The sequence below is a fragment of the Gymnoscopelus braueri genome (genome assembly GCF_963280865.1).
Source record: "Gymnoscopelus braueri genome assembly, chromosome: 23".
Taxonomy (NCBI): domain Eukaryota; kingdom Metazoa; phylum Chordata; class Actinopteri; order Myctophiformes; family Myctophidae; genus Gymnoscopelus; species Gymnoscopelus braueri.
The window spans coordinates 11,381,056-11,396,281 of NC_137625.1; the positions used below are offsets into that span (position 1 = coordinate 11,381,056).

The 15,226-nt window shown below is 40.6% G+C and overlaps 1 protein-coding gene across 1 annotated transcript in view; it reads right to left on the reverse strand.

Annotated features, from left to right (window-relative positions):
* Positions 1-305: 305 nt before the first annotated feature.
* LOC308079775 (anoctamin-4-like) overlaps positions 306-15,226 on the reverse strand; it is a gene marked incomplete at its 3' end in the record, with an annotated part of 43,865 nt that continues 28,944 nt past the window's right edge. Inside the window, exons 14-25 of the mRNA XM_080421369.1 lie at positions 13,990-14,130; positions 12,388-12,552; positions 11,505-11,541; positions 9,740-9,851; positions 6,866-6,923; positions 5,269-5,366; positions 4,838-4,980; positions 3,654-3,806; positions 3,357-3,504; positions 3,013-3,132; positions 2,550-2,655; positions 306-512 (exon numbers count right to left, since the gene is read on the reverse strand). Coding sequence (XP_080277495.1) covers positions 306-512; positions 2,550-2,655; positions 3,013-3,132; positions 3,357-3,504; positions 3,654-3,806; positions 4,838-4,980; positions 5,269-5,366; positions 6,866-6,923; positions 9,740-9,851; positions 11,505-11,541; positions 12,388-12,552; positions 13,990-14,130 — 1,488 coding nt within the window. The remainder of the gene's footprint in view (positions 513-2,549; positions 2,656-3,012; positions 3,133-3,356; positions 3,505-3,653; positions 3,807-4,837; positions 4,981-5,268; positions 5,367-6,865; positions 6,924-9,739; positions 9,852-11,504; positions 11,542-12,387; positions 12,553-13,989; positions 14,131-15,226) is intronic.

Here is a 15,226-nt window from a genome sequence, read left to right on the forward strand (position 1 = left end):
TGGACTGAATGTAGGTGTTATGTACGTAATATCCAGGCCAGAGTGCGCCTGGATATTCCCACCTAGGGGCGCTCAGTGAGCAGTTAGGGGTTCAGTGCCTTGCTCAAGGACACTTTGAGACAAAAACAGGGATCGAACTGGGGACCTACCGGTTCCCAGGCGGCCACTCTATCTCCTGAGCCACTGCCGCATATTGCTATGTCAGATGATGGTATTATTATTATGTCTCGTCAGCTATGCATATATGGTTGTGCAAAATGACAATAAAAAAGAAAGCAACCAACGAACCAAACAGCTTTGTTTGCTCAGGGCCACTCCTTGTTGTTGTGATGGACCCGTTGCCTCTTTTTTTTCTCAATCTTTTCCTTCTTCTCCTTCTGCAGTCTCTCTAGCTCGGCCTCATACATCATCTCCTGGATCAGGTACTTTTCCCTGCGCATGCGGTCCCGCAGGTCCTTGGGAAGGTCAGGGATTAGGTATGCTATCAGGTTCTTGATGGCGAAAACCAAGTGCTGTGAAAACAGTGCATGGATATAGAAATGTTGTGCCAGAAATAAAATGCTTTAAAAAGTCTGAGTTTATACTTCTCGGCCAACTAAAACAATTGTTGAAATAAAGTTGCCCATATGAGTGTTCTCAATACTAAGTAGTACTAGGGGAAGGAAGTACTTTCCAAAGACCAGGTCTCATGTTTAGTTGGAACATAAATCATACTGACAGCGTACACACAGTTCATTTAGAGGCCTCAAATACCCTGCACCATAAGATGCGTAAATGCAACTTGCCCTTCACACTGGACCGTTAGATGCTTCAAAACCATTTGACGTAATAATATCAATTTACACTCTCACCCCAATGTGACCAGATTAGAACATTACAAACAGATTAGTCAATCAAAGTTGAATATACTGTGGCCATATACTAAAAACAATCCTAAAATCAAACCAGATTATAACCTTAGACCAAACAGATCATAGTTAAAGTCAAAGTTGAATATTGTCATAATACAGATTATTCATTATGTGTTTGATCAAGGCTACATATTTAGGCACTTAATACTGGTTACATGTCAAGCTTCTCTTTACTAGTATTTACAAGCATGCAGCAGTTAACTCAGTCACTTTTGCATACATTGTTTGATCACCTTATGATGATTATTTTACAACATTTCAAACACAGACCATCACTAGTTACTGACAGGATGTCATCTGAGTATGGGGAGGCAACGTGGTGGTCTATCCAGCTCAAAGTTATCAAAGTCAAAACCTAAATCTTCCTCTATTGCATGCCACTCACTTCCTTTAGCATGATCATATTACTATGAAAGTAGCCTGCATGTTTTGTTACAAAACCCCCATTGTTGTCCTCAGCCTCAGCCTGAGCCTGCTTCCTTTTCCACTCCTTTTTTTAGCTTGTCTCCCCCCTCTTTCCCTCCAGGTCCTCTTGTCTACTCTGTCCTCCATGTCCTCGGGCTGTTCATAATTATCTTGTTAACCCTCCGGCCCCTGAACGAGCCAAAGCGTGTGGGCTCCCACTGACGCTTGGGATTCCCCGGAGTTGTGTGCTGCGGGGTGTAGACTGGTTGTCAGAGGGCCTCGTTCCTTCCACAGTATTGAATTTAAATGTTTTGATACAGAACGAAAGTGTCAACATCAAGTAAGGAAGTAGTGAAACTAATGAGGGATTTAAAGATTCCCTCAACTCATCGATTTGACACGATTCACGATAATGGGTTCACAAGATGGTTTTCTCATCATTTGCCTTTTACAAATTGAGATTCCAGACAAATTACGCCTGAAAAAGATTGTTTTAATTATTTCTCAGACAACACCTAGAGATTACTATGTTTTTCCATGTCAAAATGAAGAATGATTCCGTTATGGTTAATGTATTCACAACACATCGCGTTGTGAGCTTGTAGATCTGGTATTTTCAGGCATTAAGTTTCAATTTAGGTCACACGGTCAAGTCATACTGTGTAAATATAATTTACTAGACTGTTTAATGACAACAGTGGTAGCTATCTGGTCATTACAGCGATCTGATACAACTGTGATTCCCAGAAGTCTGTTCGAAACAAGACTTTGTCTTGTTGGAAGCACCACCCCAAAACAAATACAGCATGGTATGAGCTGGTTACGGTACTCCACCAGCAGACATGTCATTCCACCAGATCAGAAATATCTCTAACAGTAACAAATAATCAAAACAGTACACACTGCTGCCTTCACTACTTTACGGCTAGAGCCAAATGTATACTCCGCAGTATGACGGTTTCACATAAAAAAAAACAAGAAGGTACAACAAAATAGATTATAATAATAATAATAATAACTTGGATTTATATAGCGGACGCTTTACAGTACACAAAATAACAAATTAATTGCCAAAAGCCTGGGTAAATAAATGTCTCTCTGCTCTTTGAAAAGATTACTTTTCGAATCTACAATTTTAATCGGCACATAATTGTATCGATAATTAGCTGTCTTGCGAATGCATCGTTACATCGCTGAAGCTAATAGTTCCTTGTGAACTGATGCCAAACTGACCTCAAACACAATGATGAAGGCCAGTCGAGCTGCCAACACGTGCCAGAACTGCAGGGGGTATGCATACGGCTCGGGTGAGTCCGGGGGCAGCCTGTAGTCACGGTACCTGGACAATCAAATTTGTACCAAGATCATTACTCATGAGGAGCCAAAAGAACCATAGATATTGGCAACGAATAGATGCTCAATAGACAATGTACTGTCAGCATAATGAAATTCTTTAAAAAAGAAATCTATAAATATATGCTGTATATTTCACACATACATTTGTAATGATAGGAAAATTGGCCAAAAGCGTCATTTTAAAACTACAAAATACATTTTCAGAAATATATTTTACATTAGATGATGTTAGATATGATGAAAAATCATTGCTCTGTGGGTCAAACGACTCCTGAGATGGCTGTTACAGTAGCTGAGGGAAAGTCCTTGATATTTGCATCTGGCAAGAACTACTGTTTACCTGCAGTATTTCACAGCTTCCCCAAACAACTCAGATCCATTTGTCCTGGGCTCCGATTTCTCCTCAAAGTCAGACACCCGGAATATTGACAGACTGGCGTTCACGTAACCCATCATGCACCTGAGCAGGAGACAGAACAAAAGCAGTGGTGTTGGTGATGACAGAACAGCAGTCATATTGTAGCTTTGTCAGGCACAGAGTCCAGGAAAACCAATAAACTGCAATTACATGACACCATTTTTTGGGGATGTTTAGGAGGGGTAAAGAGACACAATGTCAAAAGAGGAATAGTTACCAGTATAAGTGCCAATAAATACAGCACAGTAAAAAAAAAATCACCTCACCTCTCGCCTGCACGGCCCTGCCCCGCACAGGGGCCATACTTGTAGGCGTACACGAGGCGAGGGATGAAGTCTGACGTGACGGCAATGACAAAGGCATTAGTGATGACAGAGAGGATCCCAATGCCCTCCAGAATGCCATACCAGATCCCTGTGATCAAACACACTCAGTCATACTTTATTTCATTTGCCTTAATATGTTATGCATATTGTGTTGTACATAATATGCATGTATTAATGTACAGATATATGGTATGATGGTAGTATTACGTACAGCACATACAGTAATCAAATAACTACCTATGTCTTTGGCTTGAGACGGCAATGGCCGGCGCCATTGTGTGACAAACTTGTAGGCGTCCAAGCGTATCTCGATGACGTTGTTGATCAGGGCCAGAAGAGGTGCCAGGGGGAACGCTGCCACAAATATAGTCGTGAACCCAAACTGTAAAACTGAAAGACACCACAAAAGCACAAGCAGCATTCAGTCTGAAGGCCAATTTACACAGATATAGGGTCTAAAAAACTATGTCTCTGTCCATCAATAGTAAGTTATTCTGTGTGCACTTCAGTCACAATGCGGTGCCACGGCACGATTAATTAAAATAAATTAAAACCACCTTTTGTGACCAACACGCACGCCTGCAGATACACTGGAGTGCATGCGCGTGCCTTCGAGACTGCGTGCCCGCTACATCGAATCAAACAGTGTGGCTGCGAATGCCTGCACGATTTGCATACGCTGTAGAATCCTAGCATGCAGCTTTGCAGTTAACACTTACCACCTCAACACCCTGTCTCTCCAAAAAAAACAGTGACAATGTTGGTCCCAGGCAGCCAGAGCAATGTGAGTTCTCTCTTTGCTGACTGTGCATTCTTCATGGAATAATTAGGCTACAACAACTGAACATGGACAGGTACAGTACCTAGCCTATAATGACAAAATACTGCTGAAAACGTAAAGTGACTTTCAGAGTTTTTGCGTGAAAGATCAAACGTGTTTCAGAAGCAATAGCTAATCGGCGTCGCACGCACGCACGCACGCACGCACGCACGCACGCACGCACGCACGCACGCACACACACACACACACACACACACACACACACACACACACACACACACACACACACACACACACACACACACACACACACACACACACACACACACACACACACACACACGCACACGCACACGCACACACACACACACACAGGGGGGAGCTCCTCACTGGCAGGTGGGCCAGTGGAGTACAACAGCAGTGACAACACACAGTAGTGTGGGGGGAGGAATTAATTGGCATAATGGCTAAAAGTGGGGGTATAAATGTGTACATCCTCTGCAGAGTATCTAGTGTCTAGTCATATGTTCAGTTACACTTTCATATCAGTTCAAGGTAAAGTTTTGTTTTAATGTGTTGCGTACTGTTAGTCTCATAGATCTGTGGCTCTACTGTGGCTCTGCTTTACAAAACAACGTACTCATCTCCAAGTACTCATCAAAGAGTCCGTAGACATTCATGGGTTGCAGGTTGTAGTCCTTCTCCCACTGTGGGAAGCTGTCCTTAGCCGTCTGTCCATGCTCTTGTCGCAGCTTCCGGCGTGTCCACCAGTTCTGGATCAGCCTAGCGTACAACAGAAAGCAATATCAAACAGCTCAAGTAATACCTAACAGTTAATACTGTAAATAGTAATAGTAATACTGAACAGCTAAATATTTTCATAATAAACGTTTTCGCGTTGAGTCGTTGATGTATAAAATAAAAAATAAAAACATTTGATCATTCGATTAATATAAAAAGTAATCCATACAATAATTGTTGAGAAACAAATTATTAGTTAGAGCCCTAAATGCAGGTGAGAAATATACATGATCAACTTCAGTACAATGCAGACAAGAAGGCCGAACTTACGGATAGCCCAGCTCCATGAAGTTGTTCCAGGTTTGTTTCAGTACCATGATGATCCCCATCTGCAGGCACAGATCTATGAGACAACCACTGGGGTGGCACTGGAAACACACACAAGGGACACTTAAACCACAATGTCGCATTGGGTATATGTGCACAATATGAAACACTGATAAGAATAATACTGTGTGTGCGTGTGCGTTGTGTTGTGTCGTGTTGTGTTGTGTATTGTGTAACAACAAAATGTATTACTCTCATTCTGCTGCTTAGTAGCTTCATCAATCAATTAATAAATTAAAGCTCAGATACATTACATTACATTACATTACAGTCATTTAGCAGACGCTTTTATCCAAAGCGACTTACAATAAGTGCATTCAACATAGGTAGGGAACGAAAACTACTAATCACCAGAAGTCTTAAGTGCATTTTCTGCAAAAACAAGCAACCAAGAGTATACCTAGCGCTAAGGTAAAAGTGCATTATATCAGCTACCTATTTCCTTAAACAGATACGTCCACAATATGTTTACATTCAACAGTGTTGGTGCATGCCAATGTCTTCAGCACATTTCATTTTACTGATGCAAGATGACTTCCACATGCACAACAGAAGTACTTCAGAGGGGCACTTTTGAAAGCACGCAAATTTGCAATGAATACTATACACAGGATTTATAATGCCATCAACATACACTGTAGGATTTTATGTACATGTAGCCCCCACAGTCATAGTAGCCAGTACCGGCGTGCAAAAGACCTGCCAATCAGGTCTCAGATAGGGCTCAGCCCTATTGGCATGACTGGTAACACGTCGGACTGGCGAGTGGGAGCCTCGGGTTCAATCCCAGCTCACTGCACTTCACTACAATCTGGCATAGTCGGCAGGACGAGGAGCGTAATATCCTTGCATGAGGAACATGAGGGACGTCGTGTACGGTGGTTCGCGGCGTGAAGTGCGAAGCACGAGGACGCGCTCCAAAGATCAGGGGGGTGATTGTAGCCCCCACAGTCATAGTAGCCAGTACCGGCGTGCAAAAGACCTGCCAATCGGGCTCAGCCCTATTGGCATGACTGGTAACACGTCGGACTGGCGAGTGGGAGCCTCGGGTTCAATCCCAGCTCACTGCACTTCACTACATACAGAAAGATTTCTGAGGCTTTTGGCACCTAGCAAAAACACTAGAAACATGCATCTCTGCAATTTTGTACATCTGAAATAGTGCTCCAAAGCTGTAAACATTGCTAAGAGAAGCATGAGTCTGCATGGTCACCCGACTGACTGTGCCTGTGCTTGTTTTGTGCATTTCACATTACACAGAGTTTTCCTTTTCTGCATTTCAATGCTCAACCGCTGAGGTAATTACCTCAGCCCCTGAAGAGGCTAGCTCACTGAATACTGCCCCCTTCAACCCTTAGACTACACATTACATTTATTCTATGTTCCCACAAGTACTGCTGGCAAAAATGCTTAATCATGATGTTGGTAAAAATGCTTGGCTGCAGGTTATACACTAACAGAATAATTTACCATTTAGAATTACCAGGATCCCTAATGCTTTGCTGTTATTCCCACATGGGAAAGTCAAGTGTTTACTCACTTCTTCAAGTTTCCAACGGTTGATGAGGCGTATATATGCACCAGGTCGCCCTGTAAATCTTTTTTTTCCATAGAAAACAAGCACAATGATGTTAAACTAATATCTTTTTAACATCTCTCAATAGCAGCAGGCTTCACACTGTAATTACACCTGAAATGCTTAAAACTGCAATCCATAACTTTTCTTTAGCGATTAAAACATTATTTTGACCAATCTGTATGGTGGAGTATGTTAATACAGTACAACTAACACAACTGTGGTGGTTATATTTGGTCTACCTGTTCTTCTATTGAGAAAATGAGATTCTGTGGTCGGGTAGGACCACTACTGGTTGACAAGTGGTACTGCCTGAAGATCAAAGTAAAAACAATTCCCCTGATCAAGCAGGTAGACATTTCAGGTAGACAAGTGGTAGACATTTCGGCACTCACGTGAGGTGTGTGTGTGCATGTGTGTGTGTGTGTGTGTGTGTGTGTGTGTGTGTGTGTGTGTTAAAATCTCAGGTAGGCCATGAAAGTTAATGATTGCAGCTTTAATGTGTAAACATGCCATTAGGTAGCACTTTACAATAATGACCCGTTATAAAGCATTTATAAACGTTTATAAGCAGTTTGTAGACTATCGTAAATGATTACTATAACCTTTATAACTATGGTTACAAATCATTTATAAGGTATTAGTAAGTAGTAAACTATTCATTAATAAGCCATTTATATACATCTGTAAATGATTATTACATAATTTGTAATGACTCATTACAAAGCATTTATAAACATTTATAAGCAGTTTGTAGACTAGTAACAAATCATTAACAACCTGTTTGTTGACATTTGTAAATGATTACTAAAACCTGTGTAACTACGGTTACAAATCATTTATAAGGTATTAGTAAGTAGTAAAACTATTCATGAATAAGCCATGTATAATACATCTGTAAATGATTATTAATTCATTTGTAACTGATGTTATATAGTATATACAAGCTATTTGTAGATAAAGAACTAATCATAGACAAACTATTTATATACATTGGTTAAGGATTATTAAATCATTAATAATAACATTTTAGAATATTTAAGAATCATTTAGTCATTATTTAAAGCACATTAAGACATTATTTATACTTGAGTTTGTTCATCATTAAATAATGTCATTTAAATTGTAGGAAATAATTTGTAAATGATTTATAAAGTGGTATAAATTGAGTTTTTTCGTGGTTATCGGACATCTCTTTAAACATGTATTAAGACTTCATAAATCATGTGTTAAATCTTTGTTCTAGCCCAAGGCATGAACAACAAACCATTTCTAAGCAATTATTACATATTTAAAAATTATCTGCAGATCATTATTTCCACATGATCAATTTTACTTGTGGGTAATTTGGGAAATGTGTTTGTTCATGTTTAACATATGCTTTGTAAAACATTCCTAAAATATCTATATATCCTTAGTACATGCTATTATGTGCCCTATAGTAAAGTGAAGACAGTTCATCATTTACAACTGTCTGTTAATGTGTTTGTTCATGTTTAACATATGCTTTGTAAAACATTCCTAAAATATCTATAAATCCTTAGTACATGTTATTATGTGCCCTATAGTAAAGTGAAGACAGTTCATCATTTACAACTGTCTGTTAATGTGTTTGTTCATGTTTAACATATGCTTTGCAAAACATTCGTAAAATATCTATAAATCCTTAGTACATGTTATTATGTGCCCTATAGTAAAGTGAAGGCCGTTCATCATTTACAACTGTCTGTTAACTCATTGAGTGCCAATGACGTCTTTTGACGGCCGTTTTCAGTGTGCCATTAGTGCCAATGACGTCTTTTGACGTCACCTAAAAAAAATATTTAGGTGACGTCATGTGCCTTGTTGTAAAGTGAAGACTATGCATTATTATTTCATGTTTAACAATGATTAGTAAAACATGTGACATCAAAAAGTGGCAGAAGTACCGTTATAGAGTATAAAAGTATAAAACAATTTATTAAGATATAAAATGTAACAACTCTTGGACACAGCACACACACTAACATTTAAACAAATAAATTCATCACAACAGAATCACAGAGTAGCAGCTTGGACACCTCCCAGTGCAAGTTAGCTTTAGCTGCAAAGCTAAACTGCTAAGCATGGAGGACATTACTAGCCTACACATCAAAACAAACATTGTGGAGCCAAACGGCCACCATCAAAATACCCCATGGTCATAATGCTACTTCATGTGTGTAAGATTAGCCATTTTATGTTACCTTGATCACCTGCAACAAGACAGTTAAAACACATAAAACATGAATTAGACATATTTCTGTCCAGTCTGCAACTGCATCACTGTTCACTTCCTCCCTAGTAGGCTACTGCAGGTGTAATGCAGGTAATCAGTGTGTTGACAGATTTTGCAAAAGAAACAAGCGGCCAGGTCTATGAAAACAAGCCCAAAAGAAGCTTGTATATGTTATATAACATCAGTTACAAATGATTTCATAATCATTTACAGATGTACTGTATATAAATGGCTTATTTATGAATAGTTCCCTACTTACTAATACCTTATAAATGATTTGTAACCGTAGTTATAAAGGTTTTAGTAATTATTTACAAATGTCAACAAACAGGTTGTTAATGATATGTTAATAGTCTACAAACTTCTTATAAACGTTTATAAATGCTTTATAACGGGTCATTATTGTATAGTGCTACCCTATTTTAAACAGGCATTTTAGTACTGTAGCAGGAACAAGTGTGGGACCGAGGTAAACATACAGCGGCATGCACCTCCTGTTACAAGTTCATGTTTGAAATTCCCCCAAAAATATCATCATATTACTGAAAGGTAATCTCATAAAATATTATGTGGTACATCACCTTCCTAAGAAGAAAGCAATGTAGAATGTGGAACTGTTGAGGTTGACAAACTGAAAGAGGAACATCTTGAGGGTGAAACTGTTCTCCCACTCCGCCTCTGTTCTTGGCTGCTCTGTGGTAGTGTGGGTGGGGGGGGGTGGGGGTCGGGGGGTGAAAGTGGAAATGAGAATTAACGAAGAAAGTAAGAACAGAAAGAAGCCGTAGTGTTGTCGTTCAAATTAATGGTAAAATGAATTCCTTCATTTTACTTTTCGATAGTTGTTCGACTACAACACAATACATGCACAGCAACAAATCTTAATCAGATGCCATTGCACTCATTAAAACAGCCTCTAGTTTGAGGGTGTTAACCACATTAACCCTGGTGTCCCGATGTTGGGCAAATTCTTTCAGTTGAAAGTTTTTTATTTTTACTTTTTTTTAGGTTTTATTCTAAAAATAGCATAAATGGCAGATCTACAAACGCACAGCAAATGACATCTGTGACACATTGTGAGCTTGTAGATGCTTTGTATGTTTGCAGCTGGGGCTACTACTGAAAAAGTGGTCCTACTAGAAAGGGACAACCCCCCACCAACAACACTGGCTTTTATTGTATTTTTTATGGCCATCTGTCTGTGCAACATATCCACAACCAGTCTACATAGTGCTCCAAATACAGGGAAAGAGGGACATTTATATATTTATATATCAGACATTAGTCAACATTGTCAGTGGAATAATTTGTCAGTGGAGGCGTGCTTCATAGTTCCTGCACACTTAGATCAGCACAGGACGTCTGTCCCTCCTTTCGATATGACACCTTAGCCAATGCTCCAAGCGTCCTAGATGTCCTAGAGACTGTGGAACAACCTCCCCCCTCAGTCAGCACTGCGGACTCGCAGCACTCTCCATTTTCCGCTGCAGTCTGAAAATTAACCTGTTCATACTCTACCTACCTCACCCCCTAGCACTCCTCATTCTTTGTTTCACTTCTTGTTGCCTATTTCGATAGATGCTAGTCATACTATGCACATGTACTGTATTTTGGTTACTTGTTCGCATATGTAATGTCTGTTATTTAGACATACAGTGTACTGTTTGCTTGACTATAAATGCTAAGTATGTAATTTCGATAGCATGTTGTTTAGACAGATGCTACTGTAGGTTTGATGTTTACAGTACCTGGAATATAGTTACTTAGTGGCACTTAACTGCTTTCTTTGCACTCTATTTGACCATTACTCTGTAGTTGTTGTTTAGGGTTCATGCCATTAACTCTGATCTCACTCTGGATACGAGCATTTGCCAAATGTCTAAATTGTGAACTGTCCGACACAACAACATTATTAACGCCACATTCATGGTGACAGTTTCGTCTCACAATACTTGTGAATCTTTGTCTCTCTGCCTGGGATTTCGTTAGCACCCTCGCGGAACTCGGAGAAAACACTTTGCTGGGTAATTATCAGCAGAGTGCGGCAGTTTACTACTCTCAAACTAGAGGGCGATGAGGTCTGAATAAGCTAAACGTAAGCCATATTTATACTTACATACGACAATGTCCCGTGCCGAAAATAGCTGATACAACCTCACAATGCGTCACATTCGTGATGCATTGAAAGCTTGTAGATCAGTTATTTTTGGCACATGACACCGTCGTACGTTGGAGCATGAATTAAGCATTGGATGTCAAAGCAAAATGCGTCAGTTTTCATCTGTTCAATAAAAAAGAAGAAAGAAATCCCACCATGCCATTAAGGCAACAGATATCCATCCAACTTACCTAAATTGGTAAGTAGAAAAGCAACTCTTTCATAGAGCTAGAAAAGAGACAGGGTTAGAGGTTACGTTCAGGGGAGGAAGGTAAACTCCAGTTAATATGACTGCAGCACTTGTAGTGGTAAACTCCTGTACCACAGCAGAGCGAACATCCATTTATTAGTCGAGCCGCAAGGCTTTTGCAAAACTATTGCGTGGGTGCCTGTCTGCCTGCAAGCATGTGTCACTGTCCGCAATGACTCAATACACAGAACCATCATCACATTTCTAACTCAGTATCTGACACACAGTATGGGGCAATTTGGTGGTCAAAGCTCAAGGCCGGCGATGAGCTACACGGCTCAACTACAGGTATGTACAGAATTGTGATCATTATAAGAAATCACGCAAATCGCACACAATCGTACCTAACATTTTCCTCCAAGTCCACATTGTGTGCCCAAGATGATACAAGTTGTTTTTATTGATAGTCCAAACATATCTAAGATGACACTACTGAGGTATTTGTCATCTTGCCAGCTGAGGACAAGTCTATGTTTCTCAGTCGGTTTTGAAATATGACCCATAGTTCAACCAAATGGGCCTGTAAGGGCCCTTACAGGCCCATTTGGTTCCATTCGTTTCCACTCTAACACTGAGTATTGTACAGTGTAGAATGGTGTCCCAGAGATCAAATGGGGGTCTGTCGTCTAATTCATATCAAACTACGGGTACTTGTAGTTAAAAGGTTCAGAAACACTGATCTAGGCTACCTGAGGGATTACAGCGAATTATCTCCATGGAGTCATCTGCTTGATATTACCACGATAACTACACTACATCCAAATCACCCCTTACTAGGCTAAGAAATTCAAAATCATAACTATGAAAAAAGAATGTGGCCTCACCACGTTGAGGAGCATGATCATGCAGAAGTTGATGCACACGGCCGTGCCTGTGGTCGCCACCTGAGAGTTATTCCTGATGAGAGCCCAGCCGAAGGCAGCGAAGGTGCTGACTGTGATCACACGGTAGATGACGATGCCGAACACTGCAGCAATCACCACCAGGATCTGCACACAGGTAGCACACATAAAGGTTGTTCCAATATAATGGTCTTTCATGTGGGAGACCGTGGCTCGAATCCCGGGTAGGACATAAAACTGATGGATTGCAGCTTTAACTCTGAGAGTGTACAAATGTAATGGTTACTTTTGTACATTTGGTTATATATATACATACTTTTTCGTGTACTGTATATGACTGCAGATCCGCTCTGCTGCTACTGTCACTTGTGTATACACTGACACGTTTGATATCTGCTGTGCTGCTAACTGATGTCTCACCTGCAAATACTATATCTGCTGCTATTTTTAACTGCCTCATTTTACTGCTATATTTAACCGTGCAGCGTATGTTTATACTTGCGCCTTTCGTATACCGACGTTACTCGTATTAGGAATATTTGACAGATCTGACTTGTTTCTTTCTTTCTCACACTATTCTTTACCCTTTTCTTGAAACTGCAAATGACACTTTTAGACCTGTAAACTTATGATGTCATGTCACAATAAAGTTGAGTTCCTTCCAAGCAGTCTTCCCTCTCATCCTAATAACATCTATCCCAGTGATCCGGTGTAGTTATGGGGACACTGTAATGTAGGAGATGCCATCTTTCGGATGAGATGTTACACTGAGGTCCTGACTCATATTAAAGATCCTGTGGAAGAGGGTTCCCTGGTGTCCTGGTGCAATGTAAAATTGCGAACCTGGCTCTCTCCCGCTGGCCAACTAATAATCTCCCAGTGTGTGTAATTTGCTCAGTGACCCCCCCCCCCTCTCTCTCTCTCTCCACCTCAAGCTGATGTGTGGCCAGCATTCTGGTCCAAAATGGCTGCTGTGCATCACCCAGGTGGGAACGATGACTGTTAGCACATGCCCTTCTGCTTATGCAATAACTGTTGTACCCGTTGTCAGCTTACTTAGTGAAATACCCATTATCATGGTACTTGGAGGCCAGCCTATGATGTCATTACTATGACCTCATAATTGGTGACATAAGGGATCTCCATACATGGGCATAGAAGGGACACACAACAGACAGACAGACAGAGATCTCCATATGGACATTAAATATATACACAGGGTCCTCTGCAATAAACACGCCAGGTTTGAAGTCGATCGGTCAGACGGTGCTCAAGTTCAGACAGACAGGACAGACAGACAGACAGACAGACAGACAGACAGACAGACAGACAGACAGACAGACAGACAGACAGACAGACAGACAAACAGACACACACACACACACACACACAGCCTGGAAACCAGACAAATCTGCCACAGCTAAAAATAAATAGCCCTGGGCAGATTGGTCTGGCGCTCCTTGGTTTGAATTACATTTCGATCCCCCCAGAGTGACGTTTGAATCCACACCGAAATTACAGACTAATATCTACGCAGAGTGATATTAGTCTGGCCATGACTAAGTCTGTTCATTAATAGATTACCATGAAGAAGATCCCAGATGCTGAGACGATGAGGCGACTGTATTTGTCTGTGAAGGCCTGGTAAGGTTCTGCCTTTCCAGTTATGGGGTTCATTCTCTCCTTCTGGGAGTACTTGGCCTCAAACTGGGGACGGATTTCCTCCTGCAAGGCGCAAGATGAGACACAAGATGACACATAGTTCAGCCAAAGGAAGGAAAATGCAGGGACATTGGAAAAAAGAAAAGAGGAAAAAACGGAAAACATTGTAAACAAATCCTGTTACGTTTTATTACAGGCAGTGTGGGACAAATATTAGCATGTTTGTTGAATGTATTAGAGTCTGAACATGAATATGTTAGTGAAGGATTGTATGATGTTGTTAGCATGCGGTAGCTAATGAAGTTCCCTCTCCGAGGATTATTAAAGTTAATTAAATCAAACCATGTCTCCATTATACGTATATGTAATAGAGCTGTACATTTTATTTTTGTATCATCAAACCATATACGCATATAAAGTTGATGACAAGACTTTTGTCCCAGGTGACTTTCAATAGACCTTCACGGTAGCCATATTGACATTTAATAGTAGGGTAAACACAGGTGTTATCAAAGATACTAAGGTTCCATTCCATTTAGTGTAGCAGAGCCACGTGCACAAGCACACAGACTCTGTTTGACCTGAATGGAACACAACCTTAATGTAGTTGGTAACACATACTGCAAGTTTACCCTACTATTTCAAGTCAAAATGGCTTCTGTGGAAAAAGCCTATTCAATTCATTGTATTTATATAGCACTGTTCAAGGTTCAATGTGTTCTTTATTGCTACATCTTGTGAACAGATACATAACCGTGTGGTGATAACTACTTTGACATTCCTTAGGCATGGCAAGCAACTGAGTTTTAGTTATCTTGTTGCACCGGAAATAAAGACGTTGGAAAGCCTGCTGTTTCCTACAATTGAGGCGATACAAACAAAAGTTATCTCATGACACTTTACATATACTGTAGAGCAGGTCAAAACCATACTCTAATTTACAGAGACCCAACAATTCCCCCATGAGCAAGCACTTGGCGACGGCGGCAAGGAAAAACTCCCCTTTAACGGGAAGAAACCTCGAGCAGAACCTGGCTCTAGGAGGGCAGCCATCTGCCTTGACCGGTTGGGTTGAAAGAGAGAGAGAGAGAGAGAGAGAGAGAGAGAGAGAGAGAGAGAGAGAGAGAGAGAGAGAGAGAGAGAGAGAGAGAGAGAGACA